General features: G+C 41.5%; 1 protein-coding gene across 1 annotated transcript in view; it reads right to left on the reverse strand.

Annotated features, from left to right (window-relative positions):
- The window catches only part of slc35f1 (solute carrier family 35 member F1), a 248,591-nt gene that overhangs the window by 37,324 nt on the left and 189,260 nt on the right, over nucleotides 1–22,007 (reverse strand). The window contains exons 5-7 of the mRNA XM_055635758.1: nucleotides 20,968–21,124; nucleotides 7,761–7,813; nucleotides 1,479–1,633 (exon numbers count right to left, since the gene is read on the reverse strand). Coding sequence (XP_055491733.1) covers nucleotides 1,479–1,633; nucleotides 7,761–7,813; nucleotides 20,968–21,124 — 365 coding nt within the window. The remainder of the gene's footprint in view (nucleotides 1–1,478; nucleotides 1,634–7,760; nucleotides 7,814–20,967; nucleotides 21,125–22,007) is intronic.

The raw sequence follows: 22,007 nt of genomic DNA on the forward strand, positions 1-22,007 counted from the left end.
AGATTTTTTAAAAACCGACTGACTGCCTACAGGACCGATCTGCGCATGCGCGGTTTTATAATTTTCTGTGCATGCGCGGATTTTCACGATTTTTAAAGGTCGACTGACTGCCCAGTGCCTACCCTGAGTAATTACACACAGCACGTGCCTGATTCTCCCCTTATATTCAACCTCCCAAAGTGCAACACCTCACACTTGCTTGGATTAAACTACATCTGTTTTTTTCTGCACACATTTCTGTAGCTGATCTGTATCCCGCTGAATAACTAGACAGCCTTCCTCACAGTCCGTGACCCCAGCAATCTTGGCGCTATCTACAAACTTACTAACCAACCCGTCCACGTCCAAATCATGTACATATATCACTTACAGCTGAGGTCCCAGCACAGATACCTGCGGAACTCCACTGGTCACAGATCTCCAGCCTGAATATCATCCTTCCGCCACAACTCTTACTGTCTTCTATAGTCAGCCAGTTCTGAACCTATACGATCTAAGTCACTGTTAATCCTGTACATTATAATCTTCTGGATCAGCCTACCATGTGGGACTTTTATCGAATACCCTACTAAAATCTATGTAGACCACATTCACTGCCTCACCATCAATCACCTTCGTCACCTCCACAATAAATGTGATCAAGTTAGTAAGACACAACCTGATGTGTACAAAGTCATGCTGACTGTCCCTAACTAAACCATTCTCATCCAAATGGAAGTAAATCCTCTCGTGAAGACTCCTCTCCAATAACCTTCCAACTGTATTACAAAGAGCATGAGCATAGGACATAAGGTGCCAACCTCTTCATTGATCCCTGGGATTAAAAACAGGCAAACATTTTTGCCAATTATTGAATACATTTCCAGATACTCAGTTCCATTGAATTTAATGGAAATAAATGTTCATAGGAGAGAACAACTAGCAGAAGATACGTCTATGAACAATTAGCATTTGCTAACACGGCAAATTTCTTTCCAATAAGCTCAGCTGATTCTCCTCAGTTGTATCGCAGGTGGGTAATTTTCAGAAGTCACTGGAGAGCATTTTGAAGCAGGAAAGTAGTTGATCATTCTAGTTCTTTGTAAATTGGGAATGGTGAAGCTAATTGTGTTATCCCATAGCCGAGCTTAGATCCTCCAGCATAAATTTATTACTCAGTGTTTGGGTATGCACAGTCAATTAGCAAGCTTCCGAATACTAATTCCATCAGGAATGGCAAGGCATTAAATTACATTTCTGCATTTCAACAACACAGTAAATTATCTTACAGACAATGGAATCCGATGCAATTTCTAGTGAAACAAACTTGACAGAATACCAACATGTCATTTTAATTTTGATCTGAAAAATAATCTTTCTGTTGTATCTGCAGCCAAGCCATCAGGCACATCATTCACTTACCTTTTCCCAGTAAAAGTTCAGGTTAATCTCTGATGCCCCCTAAAATATTACAGTTCTATTAAATTTAATTTACTTACCTTGTAGTGGAAAAGGAACAACCCACAAAACAGACTGTAAATATCTGCTGTTAATAGGGAGAGGTTGACAGCAGTGGCACTGCTTCTTTTAATGACGACCGGCATGAAGCTGTACAGACCAAACATACAGGCACTGAAGCCAACATACAGCAGCCCTGGAAAAGAGAGCAAGAAAGATATTATTTCTTTTTCAAATTTAAAATAGAAATGCAAATTGTTTCACTTCAAAAGCTTTGAAACCAGCAAAAATTGTCAACGACTCACTATCACGCTGCTCAGTCAGTGGTTCCTATAGGAATGATTGTCAACAAAACAACACAAGTATTGCACAGCAGCAGAGTGCTGTCTCACTGTGCCAGAGACCTGGGCTCGAACCTGACTAGGGGTGCAGACTGTGTGGAGCTTGTGACTGCGTGGATTTTCTCCCGGATCTCCAAAAGACGTGCAAACATGCCATTTGCTTACCTATTTACTTGGGAACAAATAATATAGGATCAATGTGCAGATTTATTCTTTTGTATAAAAGCTCACTTTTAGTTGTGACAAATGCTTCTAAGATATCTGTATATCAGTTATGGGTTTCAAGAATTTTAAAAGGAAATGGAAAATAGCGCTGTCATGGGGTGAAAGGACTTTAAACGAAATCTGAAAGTAAATGATTTTACTGTAGTTATAATCTGAAATGAAAATGTTCTTAATTGAAGTCTTCATGAGCCTCAATATTTTTAATGTGGTCTATTTTTCAGCTCGTTTGGCCAACAATGAGAATCCCTTTGATGAACAGGATGAAAATTTACTTGTCTGAGCGATTTCTGTATTTTTTATACATGAAAAGACAACAAGCATTCTCTAAAAACCTTGACATTTTTTAGGTAGGAAGTATGCCCTCATTATATTGATAACACGTTTTTCTAATATCTAAACTTTTTGAAGGTAGTGATGCAATGGGTTTTCAGTTGTTTGACATGACTTTGCATTCAACCAAATCTGATAGTTCATAGATAGAAGTGGCCTCATTCCAGACCAGAGAGAGAATAGGCACACATCAGTTCCATTTCTAATTTAATAATCTAGGTTATAAAGAAATAAACATTTGTTACAAACTCAAACTATTACTTCTATATTGAACAGTGTCTTGTGCCATCTACCTCATTCAGACTATCTTTAAATTGGATTTTACCTTACACCAAACGTTATTGCCTTCATCTTGTATATGTACACTGTGGATGGTTTGATTGTAATCGTGTATAGTCTTTTCGCCGCCTGGATAGGACTCAACAAAAAAGCTTTTCACTGTACCTCTGTACTAGAAACATAGAAAATAGGTGCAGGAGGAGGCCATTCGGCCCTTCATTGTGATCATGGCTGATCGTCCCCTATCAATAACCCATGCCTGCCTTCTCCCCATATCCCTTGACTCCACTAGCCCCTCGAGCTCTATCTAACTCTCTCTTAAATCCATCCAGTGACTTGGCCTCCACTGCCCTCTGTGGCAGGGAATTCCATAAATTCACAACTCTCTGGGTGAAAAAGTTGTTTCTCATCTCAGTCTTAAATGACCTCTCCTTATCACCAGAGCCCTATACAACAGCAGAAGAACCTCTTTACTCCTATACTGAAATCCTCTTGTTATGAAAAGTGACAATAAACTAAACTAAGCTACTCTATTTCCAGCACCACCAACTCATCTAACACTGGTATGTTCCAGGGATCCGTCAGCCCTCCCTAGCACTTCTTATTAGTCTATTTTGAGCTGACTGATGTTTCAGGACCAAACCTCAGGAATGCCCAGGCACAACAAGCAGCAGGACCATTAGGAGCAGAGCTGATCCAAATATTTGCCAAATGACTTTAGATCAGATATCCTGGATAATCATGTGAACAGCATGAAGTGACTATTTTATTGTGTTTCCCACCAACCCAGCTGGTTTGCAATGGATGTTTCCGCCTGACAACATAACCGATATTGGAAATGTACTTTGCATGCAATTATGGAATGATCTTGCTTGCTGCCATTCTGAGCACAGTATATTAAAGTGCAAGGGTACTGCTTACTTCTCTCTTATCCCCAGGGTTCATCCATCAGCTCATAAGTACCCAGGCACAACATTTTCTTGGCAATGGTCAGAGAGAGCAAAGTAATTCATATGTTTTTTGCACAAAATAATAAATTCAATGTCAAACTGAGGTGTACTTACATAGGTTTAACTTGTGGAATTGATGAAAACAGATGTTATATTGGATGGCCACTAGGTATAATTTTCTATTAACTATCGAGTCACCTTAATGATGTGGTAATGTGATAGAATCTGATGCACTGCCAAGCCCCAACCATGAGTTTAATTTACTAATACTGCTCAAGTGCATTGATAACGCACTAGTTGTGTGTCATTTTTCATGTATATATTTAAAAGAAATGCAAAATTATATATTTTTTTGTCACAAATATAAAATTTAAAAAGAATACACTGCATAAAAATTACACTGGCTCTGGAGAGGCTCCAGAGGAGGTTTGCAAGAATGATCCCAGGAATAAGTGGGTTAACATATGATGAGCGTTTGACAGCACAGGGCCTACGCTCGCTGGAGTTTCGGATAAACGGAGTCCTTATTGAAACTTACCGAATAGTGAAAGGCTTGGATTGAATGGATGTGGAGAGGATGTTTCCACTAGTGGGAGAGTCTAGGACCAGAGGTCATAGTCTCAGAATTAAAGGACGTTCCTTTAGGAAGGAGGTGAGGAGGAATTTCTTCAGTCAGAGGGTGAGAATGTGTGGAATTCTTGGCCACAGAAGGTTGTGAAGGCTAAGTCAATGGGTATGTTTTAAGGCTGAGATAGATAGATTCTTGATTAGTACTGGTGTCAGGGGTTATGGGGAGAAGGCAGGGTAATGGGGTTTGGAGGAAGAGATAGATCAGCCATGACTGAATGCGACGATGGGTTGAATGGCCTAATTCTGCTCCTATTACTTATGTCCTTATAATCAACCACCAACAGATCTTAGCACATTGACAATAATAACCTCAATTAGCATCTTGGAAATGCCTTGCAAGGACAAAAACAATTATATTGTTGTTTAGGCTAGAAGTGGAAATTAGACTAAATTATTAATAGTAAATCCTCTTTATGAAAGAAAACAGTTGTAATTAATCCTCAGTTGCAAGTGATAAATGTGGAATATAGTTGGAGGTGTATGTTGAACTCTGCGTTCATATTTATATGTATGCTGCAAGTGAGCAGTCAAAATATTGTCATTTGTCGAAATATTCTTTAAAATCGTCTTATCCTTTAACAAATTTTGATAAGACTCCTGTGAAACACACTGGGAAATGTAAAAGGAAATTACGATAAAAGCGTAAGATTGGATAGTTTCTTCAGTATTACATGTTCCAATATTCACTGAGCAATATTTAATTCAGTTTATTGTTTAGTAAGTGATAATTTATTGAATTACTGGCTTATTTTTATCTCTAACGCAATGCCCTCATTAAGATCTTTATCTGTCCCAACATTTGTTCCATCAAGTAGAAACTCGTTCTTTATTCGTTGTCCTCTAAGTAGTGCATGCACGGTGGCGCAGCGGTAGAGTTGCCACCTTACAGCGCCAGAGACCTGGGTTAGATCCCGACTACGGGTGCTGTCTGTACGGAATTTGTACGTTTTCCCCGTGACTGTGTGTGTTTTCTCTGAGATCTTCGGTTTCCTCCCACACTCCAAAGACGTACAGGTTTGTAGGTTAATTGGCTTGGTATAAATGTAAATTGGCCCTAGTGTGTGTAGGATGGTGTTAATGTGCGGGGATCGCTGGTTGGCGTGAACTCGGTGGGCCGAAGGGCCTGTTTCCGCTCTGTATCTCTAAACTAAACTAAATTAATGCAAAGGTGGCATTGTACACATTTAAATATGGGCAATGCTGAACAATTATCTACCTCTTTGATGATCCTCAGATTATCCTTGATCGGACTTGATTGGCTTTACCTTGCACTAAAGGTTATTCCCTAATACAGATCTATACACTGCAAATGGATCGATAGTAATCACGTATTGTCTTCCAGCTAACTGGTTGGCATGCAACAAAAACTTTTCACTGTACCTCAGTACACGTGACAATAAATTACGCTAAACTAAACCTTCGATCCACCATTCACGATCTTGGCTCATCTTCAAACTCAGCTCCTCATTTTCTATTATTCCCTTAATATCTGAAAATCTACTGATCCCTATTTACAACATATAATGTAGACAAGTACAACACAGGAATGGACTAAAATGTCTGTGCTGAACATAATGCCAAAATAAACTAAGCCTACACATGATCCATGCCCCATCCATTTAGTACCAAACCAATGACTTAGTCTCCCCAGGTCTTTTGCGTAGAGTATTCCAGAGAACCCCCAACTCTATGATCAGGAGAAATGTCTTCATTATTTCTAAATACCCCACCCGTTAATCTGAGATTGCAATCGATGGCTCTAGGCTCCTCAGACCAGGGAAACATCCTTCGTGCATCAATTCTGTTGAGCCTGTAAATTAGAACAGGGCAATTCCATATGCTATTCACACATGCTTGATATTTTCCCAGCATCAGGCATGCCATCACTTGCATAGATTCACGTTTCCATTCATTCTGTAGGAAGCTCCACTCTATGACCTTTATGGAATAGTCTCAGTTGAACCAGGAGCATATTGAACAGGTGTTTTGCTTTTCTATTTAATGGGACTGTACTGGCATCAGAAGATCTGAATATGTAGCGACTGCAGAGAGTCCAAACATCTTCCTCCACTCCACTATGCGCATTGGACTTTGTCCATGGAGCTGATGTGCTATAATGCTGAGACATTCTATTCTGCACTCTGCATCTTCCTCTTTGCTCTATTGTACCCGAGTTTGATTCAATTGTATTTATTTTATAGAATTATCTGATCTGATTAGACAGCTTGCAAAACAAAGCTTTTCACCGTACCTCAGTGCACTTGACAATAATAAACATAAACCTAATAGACAAGGGCTAGGCTTCACCGTTGGCTCCTTGCAGCAGCGAACTCTCCAACTGCAGTAGCCGAACAGCCATACAACTACCAGGACTGCAGTGAAAAGCATTGATCTCCTCAAGATGAGATTTCTTTGCTTGAAGCAATCTTGGGCTGCTCTTCAGAGGAGTCAACCAGAAATGTAAATTCCATTGCAATGCGCTGCATGATGCACAGCAATCTTGTATCAAGCACCACGTGGCAATGAAGACAGCAGCCACAATCAGACAAAGACGAACATGGATCCCCAGACCCCAGTATTCAGGAGGCAGAGCCTGAAGGAGCTGAGGAAAGCAGCAGCCTGGTCATGTCCCTGGCCAATATTCACATCTCAGCTTCTTGCTAAGTGGCAAGGGAAGCCGAGGTCGCAAGTCCTTAATAGAAAGACAATTTTCCCAAGGAACCTGCAAAATATAATTCCCAATGTAAATTCCAATCCTTAATACCAACATGATCCTCCAATATTCAGCTGGGAGAAGCCCGAGGAGGCATCAAATCCTTCACACTCTGCTGCGTATGGCCACCTGCACTGAATGCAGCATGTGATTGAACAAACCTCTGTGCTTTGTTCCAGTTTAATGGTTTGCTGTAACGTAGCTGTGTCTCCTGATAAATGGCATTTTTTTTAAAGAACTCACTCTGCAATTTATTTATGCCACTGGTGCAGCTGGTAGACCTCACAGCGTCAGCGACTCAGGTTCAATCCCCATCCATGTTCACCCTGTGATAGCGTGGGTTTCCTCCCACAACCCAAAGATGTATAGGTTTGTACGTTAATCATTCTCTGTAATTTGCCTGCAGGGTGAGTGATGGTTAGTGTGGACTTGTTGGCCATTGTCTCCATGCTGCATCCTTCAATCAATTAAACTGGTCAGAAGTTGCATCTGGAATTGTCCAGGCCTCTTCTAAACTGAACGTTGGCCAATTTGCCTTTTTTTAAAAAAAAAAAAAAGGGGGTTCCAATTGGACGTTAGGACTAAATACAGCTAGATCTTAAAAACACCAAAGTGAGTTCAATTGAATTTCTAGGCAATTGTGCTCTTTGTTAAAAACTTCTATACATGTTACTTTCAGTCACAGTAAACACTTGTATCATTATTTTGTTTCAGGGGAAGACAAGAGGAGAGCTGAAGGTCAGAGTACACTTCTTCTTATAGCCTCTGACCTATAAATCCTTCTTGTTATTCACAAACTTTAAAAAGCCCAGCCATCAAAAATGAATGAAAAGAGGATAAAAGTAAAATTCTCACCTATCTGCCAATCCCATGGTACCTTTAACAATTCCTTATGTTCTATTATAGCCCTGTAATAAAAAAAGTTAAAATGATTCATTTATTTTGCACTTCAGTCAATAGGATACTTGCCTCATACCTGCCCCTAGAAGAGTAATTCAGCTGCATAAACATCCAACAAATAGTTCTATGAGCAGTACTTAGTTAATCATATTGAACGTTAGCACTTGGGGCAATTAAATACACTTGACGTTATCTAACAATGGTTAGATACAGTCATCTATGCACCAAAAAGTAGAATTGCTTCAAAACATTTTTCATAAACAACATTGGTATATTTGTTTAAAGCATGTTGTGTAATGTCCTATCAATCATATCCGGATAAATAAGCCGGGAATATAGTTTCAGAAATGACAAAAACTGGTGGTCACAAAAGAAAAACAGGGTGGAAATTAACTTAAATAAATAAAAACATGTCTTCCAATTTTAGCCCTTATGAATTATTTCAGATTTGGTGACCTGGATTTTGAAGGGAACTGTGGCATTTAGTCATCAAATTTTTCATTGCTTATGTGAGCAGCCCAAATTAAAGAGCTCCAGGTTAGACCTTATGCACAGACACCTAACCAACTGCTTTCACGGGAGGGAAGAAGCAGAAAGGGACTTAAATAATGAGTCCTCTTATGGGCCTGTCCCACTTAGGTGATTTTTCAGCGGACTGCCAGCAGCTGTCAAGTTGCCGGCAGTCGCCGGAAAAACCGGCAACTAGAACGGCGACTGAGTGGAACGCACACACACAAACACATCGCTTCTTTCACCAGCCCGTTATGCAGGCGGGGGCTACAGCAGGCGGGGTGAGCGCTGTCTAAAAAATTCACACGGTGCAAAGCCAAGGTGAAACGGACACACACAGAAGGTTGGCGCTGTAAAAAGACAGCTAAAGCACAGTGTACGGTAAGTCCTTTAAAATAGGAGGGGAGAGGGGGAGAAGGGGGGAGAAAGAATGGAGGCAACTGAAGCCAGACGTACACAAATGTAGTCCAAAATACTTACCGCTTGCCTTTTTTTCCCCAACGAGCCAATGAAATTCACCGGTCAGCACTGGCTACAACCTACGAGAACCTCCAGAACCTTCAACCTCCTAGCAACCCATTAGGACCTCCTGGCGACCCACCAACGGCACGAGAATTTTCACTACTCTCCATGGCGGCTTCATTCTAGTTGCCGCTAATTTTTCAACATGTTGAAAAATTCACAGTGACCATAATGAGGCCGCGACTAGTTTCTCACGACCATGAAGGCGACTCCCCGGCAACCACACGCGAACATGTGGCGACTGCATATTCTCCTGCAGTCGCATAAAAAGTCGCCTAAGTGGGACAGACCCATAAATTTAGTAATAACAAGGAACTGCAGATGCTGGTTTATACCAAAGATAGAAATAAAATTCTGCAGCAACTCAGCGAGTCAGGCAACATCTCCGGCAAAAATGGATAACTAACATTTTGGGTCAGAACCCTTCTTCTGACTGTTTGCAGGGAGGAGCGGGGGGCAAAACTGTGAGAGAAGAGGAGGCCGCACAAGTCACAGCCAGCAATAGACAACATCGGCCCTGATAGGCATATTGTTGGTTTAGATTTTTTTATTGTTTGAAAGTACTTCAACAATTTTATTTAAATGAAGAAATATAGATATCTTTTTAATGGTCTTACATAGTTTTTAATGGGCCCTGATAGACCTGGCCTTGCTGCTGTCCGTGTCCACCCATCCGCAGTGACCTGATCTAATAAAGAGCCATTAACTATCTCTCCCTGTGAAAGAGTGTGCCTCTGACCTGGAGCTGGCCACTAGCAGTGTACAGGCCAATGTTGACAATAATTTATCAAATATGTAATATTTGCAATTTTTTAAAAACTAGTAATTACAATTGTATATTAAATTGTATATTAAAGACATAAAATAATCCATTATATAAAACAATATCATTTTCTTATTTTAATCTCTGTTGTTCAACATTTTAAGATGTCGTAGAACGCGTTTTAAAAAATATCTTGCCTCAGTTAAGAAACAACCAGTTTAGCGGAAAAATCTTCACTCAAGACCCAACATGTAGGGGAGAAAGAAGAAAAAGAAAATAAACAGAAAATAAGAGGTGGTGGGTTTCTTAAATGTGTATGTTTTAATGCTAGGAGTATTGTAAGAAAGGTGGATGAGTTTAGAGCCTGGATTGACACCTGGAAGTATGATGTTGTGGCGATTAGTGAAACGTGGTTGCAGGAGGGCTGTGTTTGGAAACTAAATATTCCAGGATTTCGTTGCTTCAGGTGTGATAGAATTGGAGGGGCAAGAGGTGGAGGTTTTGCATTGCTTGTCAGGGAAGATATTACAGCAGTGCTTTCACAGGATAGATTAGTCGACTCGTCTAGGGAGGCTATTTGGGTGGAACTGAGAAATGGGTAAGGTGTAGCAACACTTATACGGGGTGTATTATAGACCGCCAAATGTGGAGCAAGAATTGGAAGAGCAAATATGTAAGGAGATCGCAGATATTAGTAGTAAGCACAAGGTAGGGATTGTGGGACATTTCAATTTTCCACACATAGACTGGGAAACACATTCTGTAAATGGGCTGGATGGTTTGGAGTTTGTAAAACGTGTGCAGGATAGTTTTTTGCAGCTATACATAGAGGTACCTACTAGAGAAGGGGCAGTGCTGGACCTCCTGTTAGGAAATGAGACAGGTCAGGTGGTGGAAGTATGTGTTGGGGAGCACTTCGGGTCCAGTAATCACAATACCATTAGTTTCAATATAACTATGGAGAAGGTCAGAACTGGACCAAGGGTTGAGATTTTTGATTGGCTACCTTTGAGGAGATGCGAAAGGATTTTAAAGGAGTGAATTGGGACATTTTGTTTTATGGGAAGGAAGTAGCAGAGAAATGGAGGACATTTAAAGGTGACATTTTAAGAGTACAGAATCTTTATGTCCCTATTCGGTTGAAAGGAAAGAGTAATAATTGGAAAGAGCCATGGTTTTCAAGGGAAATTGGACACTTGGTTCGGAAAAAGAGAGAGATCTACAATAATTATAGGCAGCGTGGAATAAATGAGGTGCTTGAGGAGTATAAAGGAATGTAAAAAGAATCTTAAGAAATAAATTAGAAAAGCTAAAAGAAGATATGAGGTTGCTTTGGCAAGTAAGGTGAAAGTAAATCCAAAGGGCTTCTACAGCTATATTAATAGCAAAAGGATAATGAGGGATAAAATTGGTCAACTAGAGAGTCAGAGTGGACAGCTATCTGCAGAGCCAAAAGAGATGGGGAAGATATTGAACAATTTCTTTTCTTCGGTATTCACCAAGGAGAAGGATATTGAATTATGTGAGGTAAGGGAAACAAGTAGAGTAGCTATGGAAACTATGAGGATCAAAGAAGAGGAAGTACTGAAACTTTTGAAAAATATAAAAGTGGATAAGTCTCCAGGTCCTGACAGGATATTCCCTAGGACATTGAGGGAAGTTAGTGTAGAAATAGCCGGGGCTATGACAGAAATATTTCAAATGTCATTAGAAACGGGAATGGTGCCGGAGGATTGGCGTACTGCGCATGTTGTTCCATTGTTTAAAAAGGGTTCTAATAGTAAACCTAGTAATTATAGACCTGTTAGTTTGACGTCAGTGGTGGGCAAATTAATGGAAAGGATACTTAGAGATAATATATATAAGCATCTGGATAAACAGGGTCTGATTAGGAACAGTCAACGGATTTGTGCCTGGAAGGTCATGTTTGACTAATCTTTTTGAATTTTTTGAAGAGGTTACTAGGGAAATTGATGAGGGTGAAGTGGTGGATGTTGTCTATATGGACTTCAGTAAGGCTTGACAAGGATCAACGTGGAAGGTTGGTTAAGAAGGTTCAATTGTTGGGTATTAATAGTGGAGTAGCAAGATGGATTCAACATTGGCTGAATGGGAGATACCAGAGAGTAATGGTGGATAACTGTTTGTCAGGTTGGAGGCCAGTGACGAGTGGGGTGCCTCAGGGATCTGTGTTGGGTCCACTGTTGTTTATCATATACATCAATGATCTGGATGATGGTGTGGTAAATTGGATTAGTAAGTATGCAGGTGATACTAAAACAGGTGGTGTTGTGGATAATGAAGTAGATAAAGTCTACAGAGAGATTTAGGCCATTTAGAAGAGTGTGGGCTGAAAGATGGCAGATTGAGTTTAATGCTGACAAGTGTGAGGTGCTACATCTTGGCAGGCCAAATCAAAATAGGACTTACATGGTAAATGGTAGTGAATTGAGGGATGCAGTTGAACAGCGAGATCTAAGAATAACGGAGCATAGTTCCCTGAAGGCGGAATCTCATGTAGATAGGGTGGTAAAGAAAGCTTTTGGTGTGCTGGCCTTTATGAATCAGAGCATTGAGTATAGAAGTTGGGATCCAATGTTAAAATTGTACAAGGCATTGGTGAGACTAATTCTGGAGTATGGTGTACAATTTTGGTCGCCAAATTGTAGGAAATATGTCAACAAAATAGAGAGAGTACAGAGGTGATTTACTAGAATGTTGCCTGGGTGTCAGCACCTAAGTTACAGAGAAAGGTTGAACAATAGGTATTTATACTTTGGAGCGCAGAAGGTTAAGGGGGGACTTGATAGAGGTCTTTAAAATGATGAGAGGGATAGACAGAGTTGATGTGGATAAGCGTTTTCCATTGAGAGTAGGGAAGATTCAAACAAGAGGACATGATATGAGAATTAAGGGACAAAGGTTTAGGGGTAACATGAGGGGGAACTTCTTTTCTCAGAGAGTGGTAGCTGTGTGGAATGAGCTTCCAGTGGAAGTGTTGGAGGCAGGTTCGATTTTATCATTTAAAAATAAATTGGATTGAGATATGGATGGGAAAGGAATGAAGGGTTATGGTCTGAGAGCAGGTAGATGGGACTAGGTGAGGGTAAGTGTTCGGCAGACTAGAAGGGCCGATATGTCCTGTTTCCGTGCTATAATTGTTATATGGTTATATGGTTAAGTATCTATGAAACTATTTTTGACTTTATTCATTGTTCATATTTCTAAAACAAACTTGACACATTATTAAAATATCTTGTAATAGTGATCAATGGATCTATTAAGAAACTAATCCAAACAGTTTCTGCGTGGCTAGATTTTTAGCGGCATTATTAAACCGTCACACCTTTTTAACAATAATTGAAGTAGTTTGTAAAACATAGGAACATTTTACATTAAGAATTTGTTATGTATCGTATTTTCACATAAAGTATACACTTTTATATAATCACATCCTCAAATATATGAATATTAGCTAAATTATTGCTTTATACATTTCAAATGAAACAAATAATAATGCAATTCACTGCGAAACGTCAATTGTTTCCTCAACATTGCTTGGAATGCAATGCAATCAACTCTTGGTGTAGTCTGATGCTACTCATCCACACCATGATATCTGTACAAGTGACAGGCCACCGGGCCAACAGGATGCAAGTAATGTAAATCAACACCCATTCATTGTATGAGAAGGGCATTCCTTTCGCAACTTTCAAATCACGGGTAGCAGTGGAATGAACGATTAGGATAGGAAAAGTAGAATACAAAGAAATAATGTTATTAAGGGATTTAAATTCTATATTATTTTCCAATTTTATGTTGACTTTATATGATTATGCATTTCCATGTATATTACAGATATCTCCTAATATTTTGCTGAACTTCTGAGGTAGGGCTCATCTGGATGTTTGCTAATTTGTGATGAAAAATTACATTTCCAATTCTTTTTCATAGAAATTCTAGCAATCTTAAAGTAATCCGAATTGTTTAATGGATATAACAAACAGCACGGGACCAACGCTGACCCCTGCAATACACCACTGGTCACAAGCATCCATTACGAAAAACAACCCTCCACATCTATCCTTTTTCTATGTCTGTCATCTCTGTCATATGTGCACAACGACCTCTGGCTCCTCATTCTTGCCCTTGAGAACAGTCTGTAGCCGCTCCGAGTCATCCCTGGCACTAGGAAGGCAATACACCATCATGGAATCCTATTTGTGGCCACAGAATCTGCTGCCTATCCCCCTAACTATAGAATCTTCTATCACTGGAGCAGTCTGACCTCACCTTATGTTCAAGAAGGAACTGCAGATGCTGGAAAATCGAAGGTAGACAAAAGTGCTGGAGAAACTCAGCGGGTGAGACAGCATCTATGGAGCGAAGGAAATAGGCAATGTTTCAGGCCATCTGAAGAAGGGTTTTGGCCTGAAACGTTGCCTATTTCCTTCGGTCTATAGATGCTGCCGCATTCGCTGAGTTTCTCCAGCACTTTTGTCTGACCTCACCTTACCCCACTGTGTCTCAAAGCCAGACCTGATGCCAGTGACATGGTAGATGCTGCTTTTACCTGCACAGTCATCCATCCCAACAGTGTCCGAAAGAGTATACATATTTTTGAGCGGAAAGGCTACAGGTGATTCATACACTCTGTGCTTACTCCTTTTACCCTTCCCGGTGGTCAGCCATCTACTTTCCGCCTGCACCTTAAGGGTGACCAATGTGGACATTGGGATAGCTCAAACCTTTCTACAGAGCTCCATCTTACCATTGACAGAACATACGTTGATTAATTTATTTATTTAAGATTGATCAAGCAGAGAGGGTGGAGTGGGGGGCAGGAGTGGGTATAAAAAGGGAGGAGAGGATGGGAAGAGAGGGTGGGAGGAAAGGAAGATGTTTAAATTCAGTTAATTTCCAACCAGGCCAATAGTGAATTCCAGTAGCTGACAACAGAGGCTTATCAGTGCACAATGCCTCTGGGGCAGCAGAGAAGGAGTGGTTTTGCTAATTGCCAGAAATTTAAAATGCAACTGAGCTGCAAGGCTCAGTTGAAATAGAGGCAAGAGATTAATCAATCCTTCATCACGTAGTGTTTTGCTGGACATTAAGAATATACAGGTACTCTACCTTGCAAAGGCATTAAATAGAAAAATGTATAATGCCTTCCTGGTATCTGTAACTCAACATAATACGATTGCCCACATTTGGTCAAATGTACAGTTCACCTTAAAGCACTAATTGGGGGAAAAAGACACACGTGGCAGGCACAAATGGAAAAATGGTTCCTTCAGAATCTTCCACTGTATAATAAAGAGAAGTTTACTATTTTTTTCTATATTCAATTATAAAGATTTAGTTAATCTGAAGCAGTTTATTTACATTGGTTGTTAGTATTGTGCAGAGCCCACAAGGAAATCCATGACCAAAATCCTCTTCACCATTTACATCAATAAATACGCAGTGAAATCAATCAGTCACGGTGGCGCAGGGGTAGTTGCTGCATTACAGCAAATGCATCGCCGGAGACCCGGCTTCGATCTCGACTGCAGGTGCTGTCTGCACGGAGTTTGTACGTTCTCCCCATGACCTGCGTGGATTTTCTCCGAGATCTTCTGTTTCCTCCCACACTCCAAAGACGTACAGGTTTGTAGGTTAATTGGCTAAGTAAATGTAAAAATTGTCCCTAGTGGGTGTTAATGTGCGGGGATCGCTAGTCGGTGCGGACCCGGTGGGCCGACGGGCGTGTTTCCGCGCTGTATCTCTAAACTAAACTAAACTAAGTCAGCTGATTTATGTTGGTAAGTAACTTCCTGACTGCTAATTTTCTAATAACTGACTATTGTGAGCAAGAAATTGGAAAATTGAATTAAAAAACCTAACCACTAACATTGAGAGGGCTTATCCTCCTGGAAGTAGACACAAAATGTTAACTCATCAGTGCAAAAAATTCTTGTTTGCAAAATAACAGGCAGGTAAATCTCATGTTTTCACTTATTTATTCAGCTTTTATAACCTTCCAATCACATTTTCTACTTCAATCGCTATTATGCTAGCAGACTTTGTTGCTCTTACTTACTGACCTAGCACTTTAGACTAGGCCTATGCAAAACTAATGTTTTTTAGTTGTCCTTTAGACTTTACTTTTAGACTTTAGAGATACAGCGTGTCCCAGCGAGACAGCACCGACCAGTGATCACCCTGTACACTACCACTATCCTACATTTACTAGGAACAATTTACAATTAACAGAAGCCAATTAATCTACAAACCTGTACATCTTTGGTGTGTGGGAGGAGACCAGAGCACCCGGAGAAAACCCACGCGGTCACAAGGAAAACGTAAAACTCCGTTTAGTCAGGATCGAACCTTGGTCTCCGGCACCGTAAGGCTGCAACTCTACCGCTAGCCACTGTGCCCACCCGTTTGATACAGCAAGATTATTTGCAATTTATGGTGTACAGCATCCAGGGGAACTCTCCTTGCATCATTCAAGTAGGGGCAGTAGAGATTTAATAATTTAAGGCCTTGCTCATCAAAGGTTAGCATATACTTTTTAAACATCTATCTAGTCATTTCAAAAAAATGTAGTCCAAAATACTTACAATCCACTCTACTGTCCTGTTTTGTGGAAATGTAATAACAATTAATTAAAATCCATTTTACATAGTGTTACTACAGTACTTTAATTCAACTATATCGTTCAATCTCTGAAGTCTCACACCCATTAATGTCTTGAATGAGGATAGAATAAAAAGAGAATATGTTGAAGAAAAGGCTCGCTGAACTAGTTTAATTAACTTTTTTATTGAGGCCCATATTCCAATTAAATTGGTCAAGGATTATTTTAATTGGTGCTGTATAGATTAACGGGAAACCGACCCACTTCACCAATGCCTCATCCATGCTGACACATGCCAATCTACAAGAGTGTCAACTAGGGCTTAATCACAGGAACCTACAAGACCAGTAGTAATGCCAGATAACTTTCCATTAATAGGGATGCTTTATTTGCTTTGTGACGGCAGGAACAACTTGCACCTTAATTGCATTATAAAGGGTTCTGTCAATGCTAAAAAAGCGAACGATAACTTCCATTCCAGTCATTAGCCTGAAACCAAGAGGTCATCAATTTAAGATTGGAGATGCATTGCAGCAACTACTGCAGGTGAATAAGGATGGAGAGTTGAATACAGTAAATGGATAATTATACATCAAGAATGTATTTTAAAAAATGGGAAAGAAGGAACTGCAGATGCTGGTTTACACCAAGGATAGACACAAAATGCTGGAGTAACTCAGCAGGTCAAGCAGCATCTCTTGACAAAAGGAATAGATAACGTTTTAGGTTGAGACCCTTCATCAGACTGAAAGTCAGGGGACCCGTTAAAAAAAAAAGGTTTCATAGCCGGTGAATTAAAACCTGGTGACCCTATTTATTCCCTTAGTACTCAAGAGGGAGTTAGATTTAGCTCTTAGGGCTAAAGGAATCTATGGATATGGGGAAAAAGCAGGAACGGGGTACTGATTTTAGATGATCAGCCATGATCATATTGAATGGCAGTGCTGACTCGAGGGGCCGAATGGCCTACTCCTGCACCTATTTTTCTATGTTTCTACTTGATTTGTAAAGTGATCTGACAACTCTACCAAGTGACAACTAGTCTGCTTAATTCCACGTTACAATCGAGAAGCCCAAACAAATGTATGGGCCATAAACTCATTCAGATTAATTTTAGATTTCTCCATTCCACAAAGAAATGATTAACTTCTTTCATCGCTTTAAAACAGACTGGAGGGCACAAAGTGCCATAAGGAGGCCCATAAGTAATTTAGGCTGGAAAGAACATTCATTTTAATTATTTCAATTCTTTCTCCAGAGAGAAGTGTAAGAGATCACTGGGTATTTCTATTAGAACAGGTTCTAAATTATCACCAACAACTGAATTTGCATCAGAATTTTATAGCTATACCAAGAGAGTTTGTAATTGTGTTAAATATGAAAAGAGCAATTTTGTCTTAATTCTCAGCGCGTCTTTATACAGATGCTTCATTCCATGAGATCTGTGCCTAAGTGGTGATCCAAGTCTTCAGGGACTATCATACTACACTTTTAGAATAGCCCCAATGGGTCGTGAATCTGTACTGAAGGGTTAACTAGAAAAGGTACCTGCTATCCTGATCCCACTCCTCTCTCCCGTGCCCCTACCCTCACCCCCCTCCCACAACCCCCTCCTCCCCTCATGCCTTCCCCCTCCCCCCCCCCCCCATACCCCCCCCCCCCCATACCATACTCACCTCTCCCCATACTCACCTCCCCCCCTCCCCCTCTCATACCCACCCTTCCCCCCTCCAACTTTGCCCCTTCCATCCCTCTCCCAACAGATCCCAAGGTGACCCACTCTCTCTCCGCCCTCATTTCCTCCACTCTCTCCCTCTCACCCACCCAGACCCCCTTTACCCAGAGAGTGGTAGCCCTGTGTAATACCTCCAGTGGAAGTCTCCCATACCACCTCCCCCCTCCGTTTTAAGATTTGTTAGGATTGTAAAACATGAAAACACCTCCAACTTTGCTATTCCTAGTTTACGTAAAAACAGATCAGGGAGGTGAGTGATTGATTCACATTCAATAATCCATTTTAAGGAGTGTTAAAAGGACAGGATGAACCCAGTTTCCTCGAAGCTAAACTAGTTTCTTGCCCATACCACAATCACGGCCTGTAAGATTTCCCAACTTTTCATTTGATGACATGGCCAGTGAAATTGTGGAAGTGTGTCCTGCAATGTTCCTGCAAACCAGAATTTCTAGAGACAGCAACCTCTGCACTCACTTCCTGCCACTTCCTGCCACTTATGTTTCATTTCTTCTTAGTAAGGTCTATCAGCCAACAAGCACAGACGATCTGTTTCCCTCTCAACTTCATTCATAGGCTTGGGCTCATCTTTATCTATAAATGAGACAAGCGTTATGGCCTGAGTGGACATCTCAATAGAAACAGCTTCACACCCACTCACAGCATTGCCACAGCTTGAGGTTAGAAGCCCTGTAAGTGCTAGAACCCTGACGTCCATTGTTGAAGGAAAGGGTCAGCTACTAACTATTGCGAACTGCCCATTATCAAGGTAAGGGTGGTATTATGCATTAAAAACTGTGGGAATCGTTTTGGAGTAATGACAAAGTAAACATAAAATCCAACTTGTACTGGCATTACTTCACTTTAATTTAGTAATCTTGTCTAAAAATGGTCCAATATCCAGGCAGAGACTTTTTTGATGTCGACTTTGAATTAAATAATGACCACAGTAATGCCCATGGCAGATTATTACCACCTAGCAGCACAGTTTGTTTAGCATCTGCTCTGAAAGGCAGAACATGGCAAATGTGACACCCTCAATATTTAATTGCAATGCCCGCCGTGATTAGTAGGTGTTGGAGCAGAATTGACTTTTTCATTTGGAAATGCAAGCAGCAAGTCAAATGCATTGGCGCGGATTTATCCACCCTCAAGCCTACCATTTGAAACGGAAAAAGGCTCAGATATGTATGAGATTATGTATTAAGGCATAAGTTCACATTAAATGCCATTTCTAAGAATAAAATTGTTCCTGTAGTAAACAACTAATATTAGACAGTGGGCCACAAAAAATCAAAATATTATGAAATCCATCAAGTTGAGCACAAAAATGTTCTAACACTAAAAAAGATTTCCAGTGTTTTGTGGTAGAATCATTGATTACTGGGAGCACACATCGGAAATTCAAATAGGCAACATGCCACAAAGTTCGAAAATCACCCCTTAATGTGTATGAAAGGACATTTTCTGTAGTGTCTTTCAAATAAAGAATGACCCCAATTTATTTTGGGCCTTAACACATATCTAAGCAGCATCTCAAAGTAGTTCACATTGTGAATTGTTTTGAAGTACAATGATGGTTATTAGGCTAAAGGTCTACAATTACATTCTCGTAGATCAATCACACCATTTGGATCGTTAATTCAGAGGCCGCGGAACGTTTTTGAAAGTGGGGGGAGCTGAGCGATCACTAATCGCTGGACTCAGGGGTACCCTGTGAGGGAGTGCAGCGACCGAGTGGGGGGAGGGTGGCACAATTATTATTTTTTGTTGTTGCTCGACCACCAAAAAATAGGGGGATAATACAAAACTCAAAAAGTGGGGGGGATATATCCTCCATCCTCCCCCCCCACCCCCTCTCTCTCCCTTTCGGGCCGACTCTCTCACTGTGTCCCTCTCTCGGGGCCGACTCTCTCTCTCGGGACCAAAGATCATGCTTGGGACAGACTCTCTCTCTCTCTCTCTCGCGGCCCACGGGCCCACCCACCCTCTCTTCCTTCCACTCAACGGCTAATCACAGCGCTTTGTTGACTGCCCCATCTCTCGACTGTGAACCGTGCTATGGGAGACCCGACCTTTTCTCGTCGGGTTTCCGTTATCGTTGGGGCCGCAACGAGGAGCGGCCTCCAACAGGAAGAGACCGGGGACTCTGGTGCTACGACTCACCGTCAACGTCGCGGGGCTGGCCGAGTCCGGAGCGGGTGGAGCGGTGGAGGAGCGCTGCTGCTGCTGCTGCTGCTGCTGCTGCCCGACCGGAGAGTCGGAGGCTTCAACGGCAGGTCTGTGGACGGCGGCACCGGGAGCCCGCGGGTTCCTGGAGGGAGACCGCTTTTCAGGGCTCTCGCAACGACGACTTCCCCCGCCCGAGTTGCGGGGTCGAAGAGCTCCTGGAGCGGGGCCTTACAGCACCGCCCCGCGCGGCTTGGAATGGCCGCGGGACTCTGCGAGCGCACGCCGGGGGGCTCTAACACCAAGACCCGGTGTGCGACCTTGCATCACTCGGCGTGGCTTTAATGGCCGCGGGACAATCGCCATCACCAGCCGGGGGCTTTGACTTTGACTCTGACATGGGGGGGGGGAGAGTGCAGTGGAGAGATAAGTGTATTTGGCCTTCCATCACAGCGATGTGATGGATGTTTATGTAAATTATGTTGTGTCTTGGGTCTATGTGTTTGTAATGTATGGCTGCAGAAACGGCATTTCGTTTGGACCTCATGGGGTCCAAATGACAATTAAATGTATCTTGTATAATTGGCCAATGAGCAGAGGGGAGGGTTTTGGGGGACACTCTGTTTCCGCTGGTCGTGGTTTTTCCGCGCTCACTGTGCGCTTGTTCTGAGATTCTGGATGTCGGAGGTCCTCAGAGGAAGAGAAAAATACGCCTGCGGGCCGGATAATTTTGGGTTATGAAGCATGTCTTGCAAAAAAGGAGGAGGGGCTGCACCCCCATTGTTCTGCGACCCATGTAATTTGATTATCACATTTTTAAAGAATGAGAAAAAATACTCACAGCTGTATGCCGCTGAAGAAAGAGCCAAACAGCCCAATCATTCCTAGAAACTCCACCCGGCTCAAATTCTTCACAATAAATTCCTCACAAACATTGGAGATGCCATATAATGTGGCGCCTGACAAAACTAGCAAATCTCCAAGCAGCTTATTATCACCTGGCCAAAAGAGACAAAAACAATCAATTGCAGAGTTGGTTTTGGACATATGATAGAAATTCTTCTGAACCAAAATAGCAATCACCATTTCTTCCACAGGTGTATGTACATTGCACATTATCAATTTTAGTGAAGGAATCTTTCTTGTAAGTCATGCATTAAGTGGCATGTAAAGAAAGTACTTCAACATTATAAAGACTGAAACCAAATGAACATAGTTAGAAAGGCATATTATTCAAGTGGAGGTTGGCTTTAAAACTGAGGTGCATAGGAATAATTTTGAACCTGAAATCAGAGATAGCCAAGGCTGAAACCCAGAGTTGTTACTTCACCACGCCTCAGGCATTCAGCTTGCATCCGTGCTTGGACCGAGATAATATCTGTACACAAGTGATGCAGGGAACATCCAAACTGAGCAACAGTGAACTTGTCATTGTTGAGTAAGTGCCATTCGATAACACATAGAAAAAAGGAACTGATCAATGTTCTCCAGAGACGCTGCTTGAACCGCTTAGTTACTGCAGCACTTTGTGTCCACTTGATAAAACCCCCAATGATACTTGCTATCACTATGCTGATTGGAGAAAGGCAAATGGAGCAGATTTTGGCATGGTAGAATTTTTCATTTATTGATGTGTGTGGCTAGTGCTGCAAAGGTCAAGAGAATACCAGACTTGTAGTTAGGGGGTCGGATAGGCGATTCTGTGGACGCAGTCGGGAGACCCGGATGGTGGTCTGCCTCCCTGGTGCCAGGGTCTCGGACGTGTCTCAATGCGTCCAAGATATCCTGAAATCAGAGGGAGAGGAGCCTGAGGTCGTGGTACATATAGGTACCAATGACATAGGTAAAAAAAGGGAAGAGGTCCTGAAGGGAGGATTTAGG

The sequence above is a fragment of the Leucoraja erinacea genome, chromosome 5 (genome assembly GCF_028641065.1).
Source record: "Leucoraja erinacea ecotype New England chromosome 5, Leri_hhj_1, whole genome shotgun sequence".
Taxonomy (NCBI): Eukaryota; Metazoa; Chordata; class Chondrichthyes; order Rajiformes; family Rajidae; genus Leucoraja; species Leucoraja erinaceus.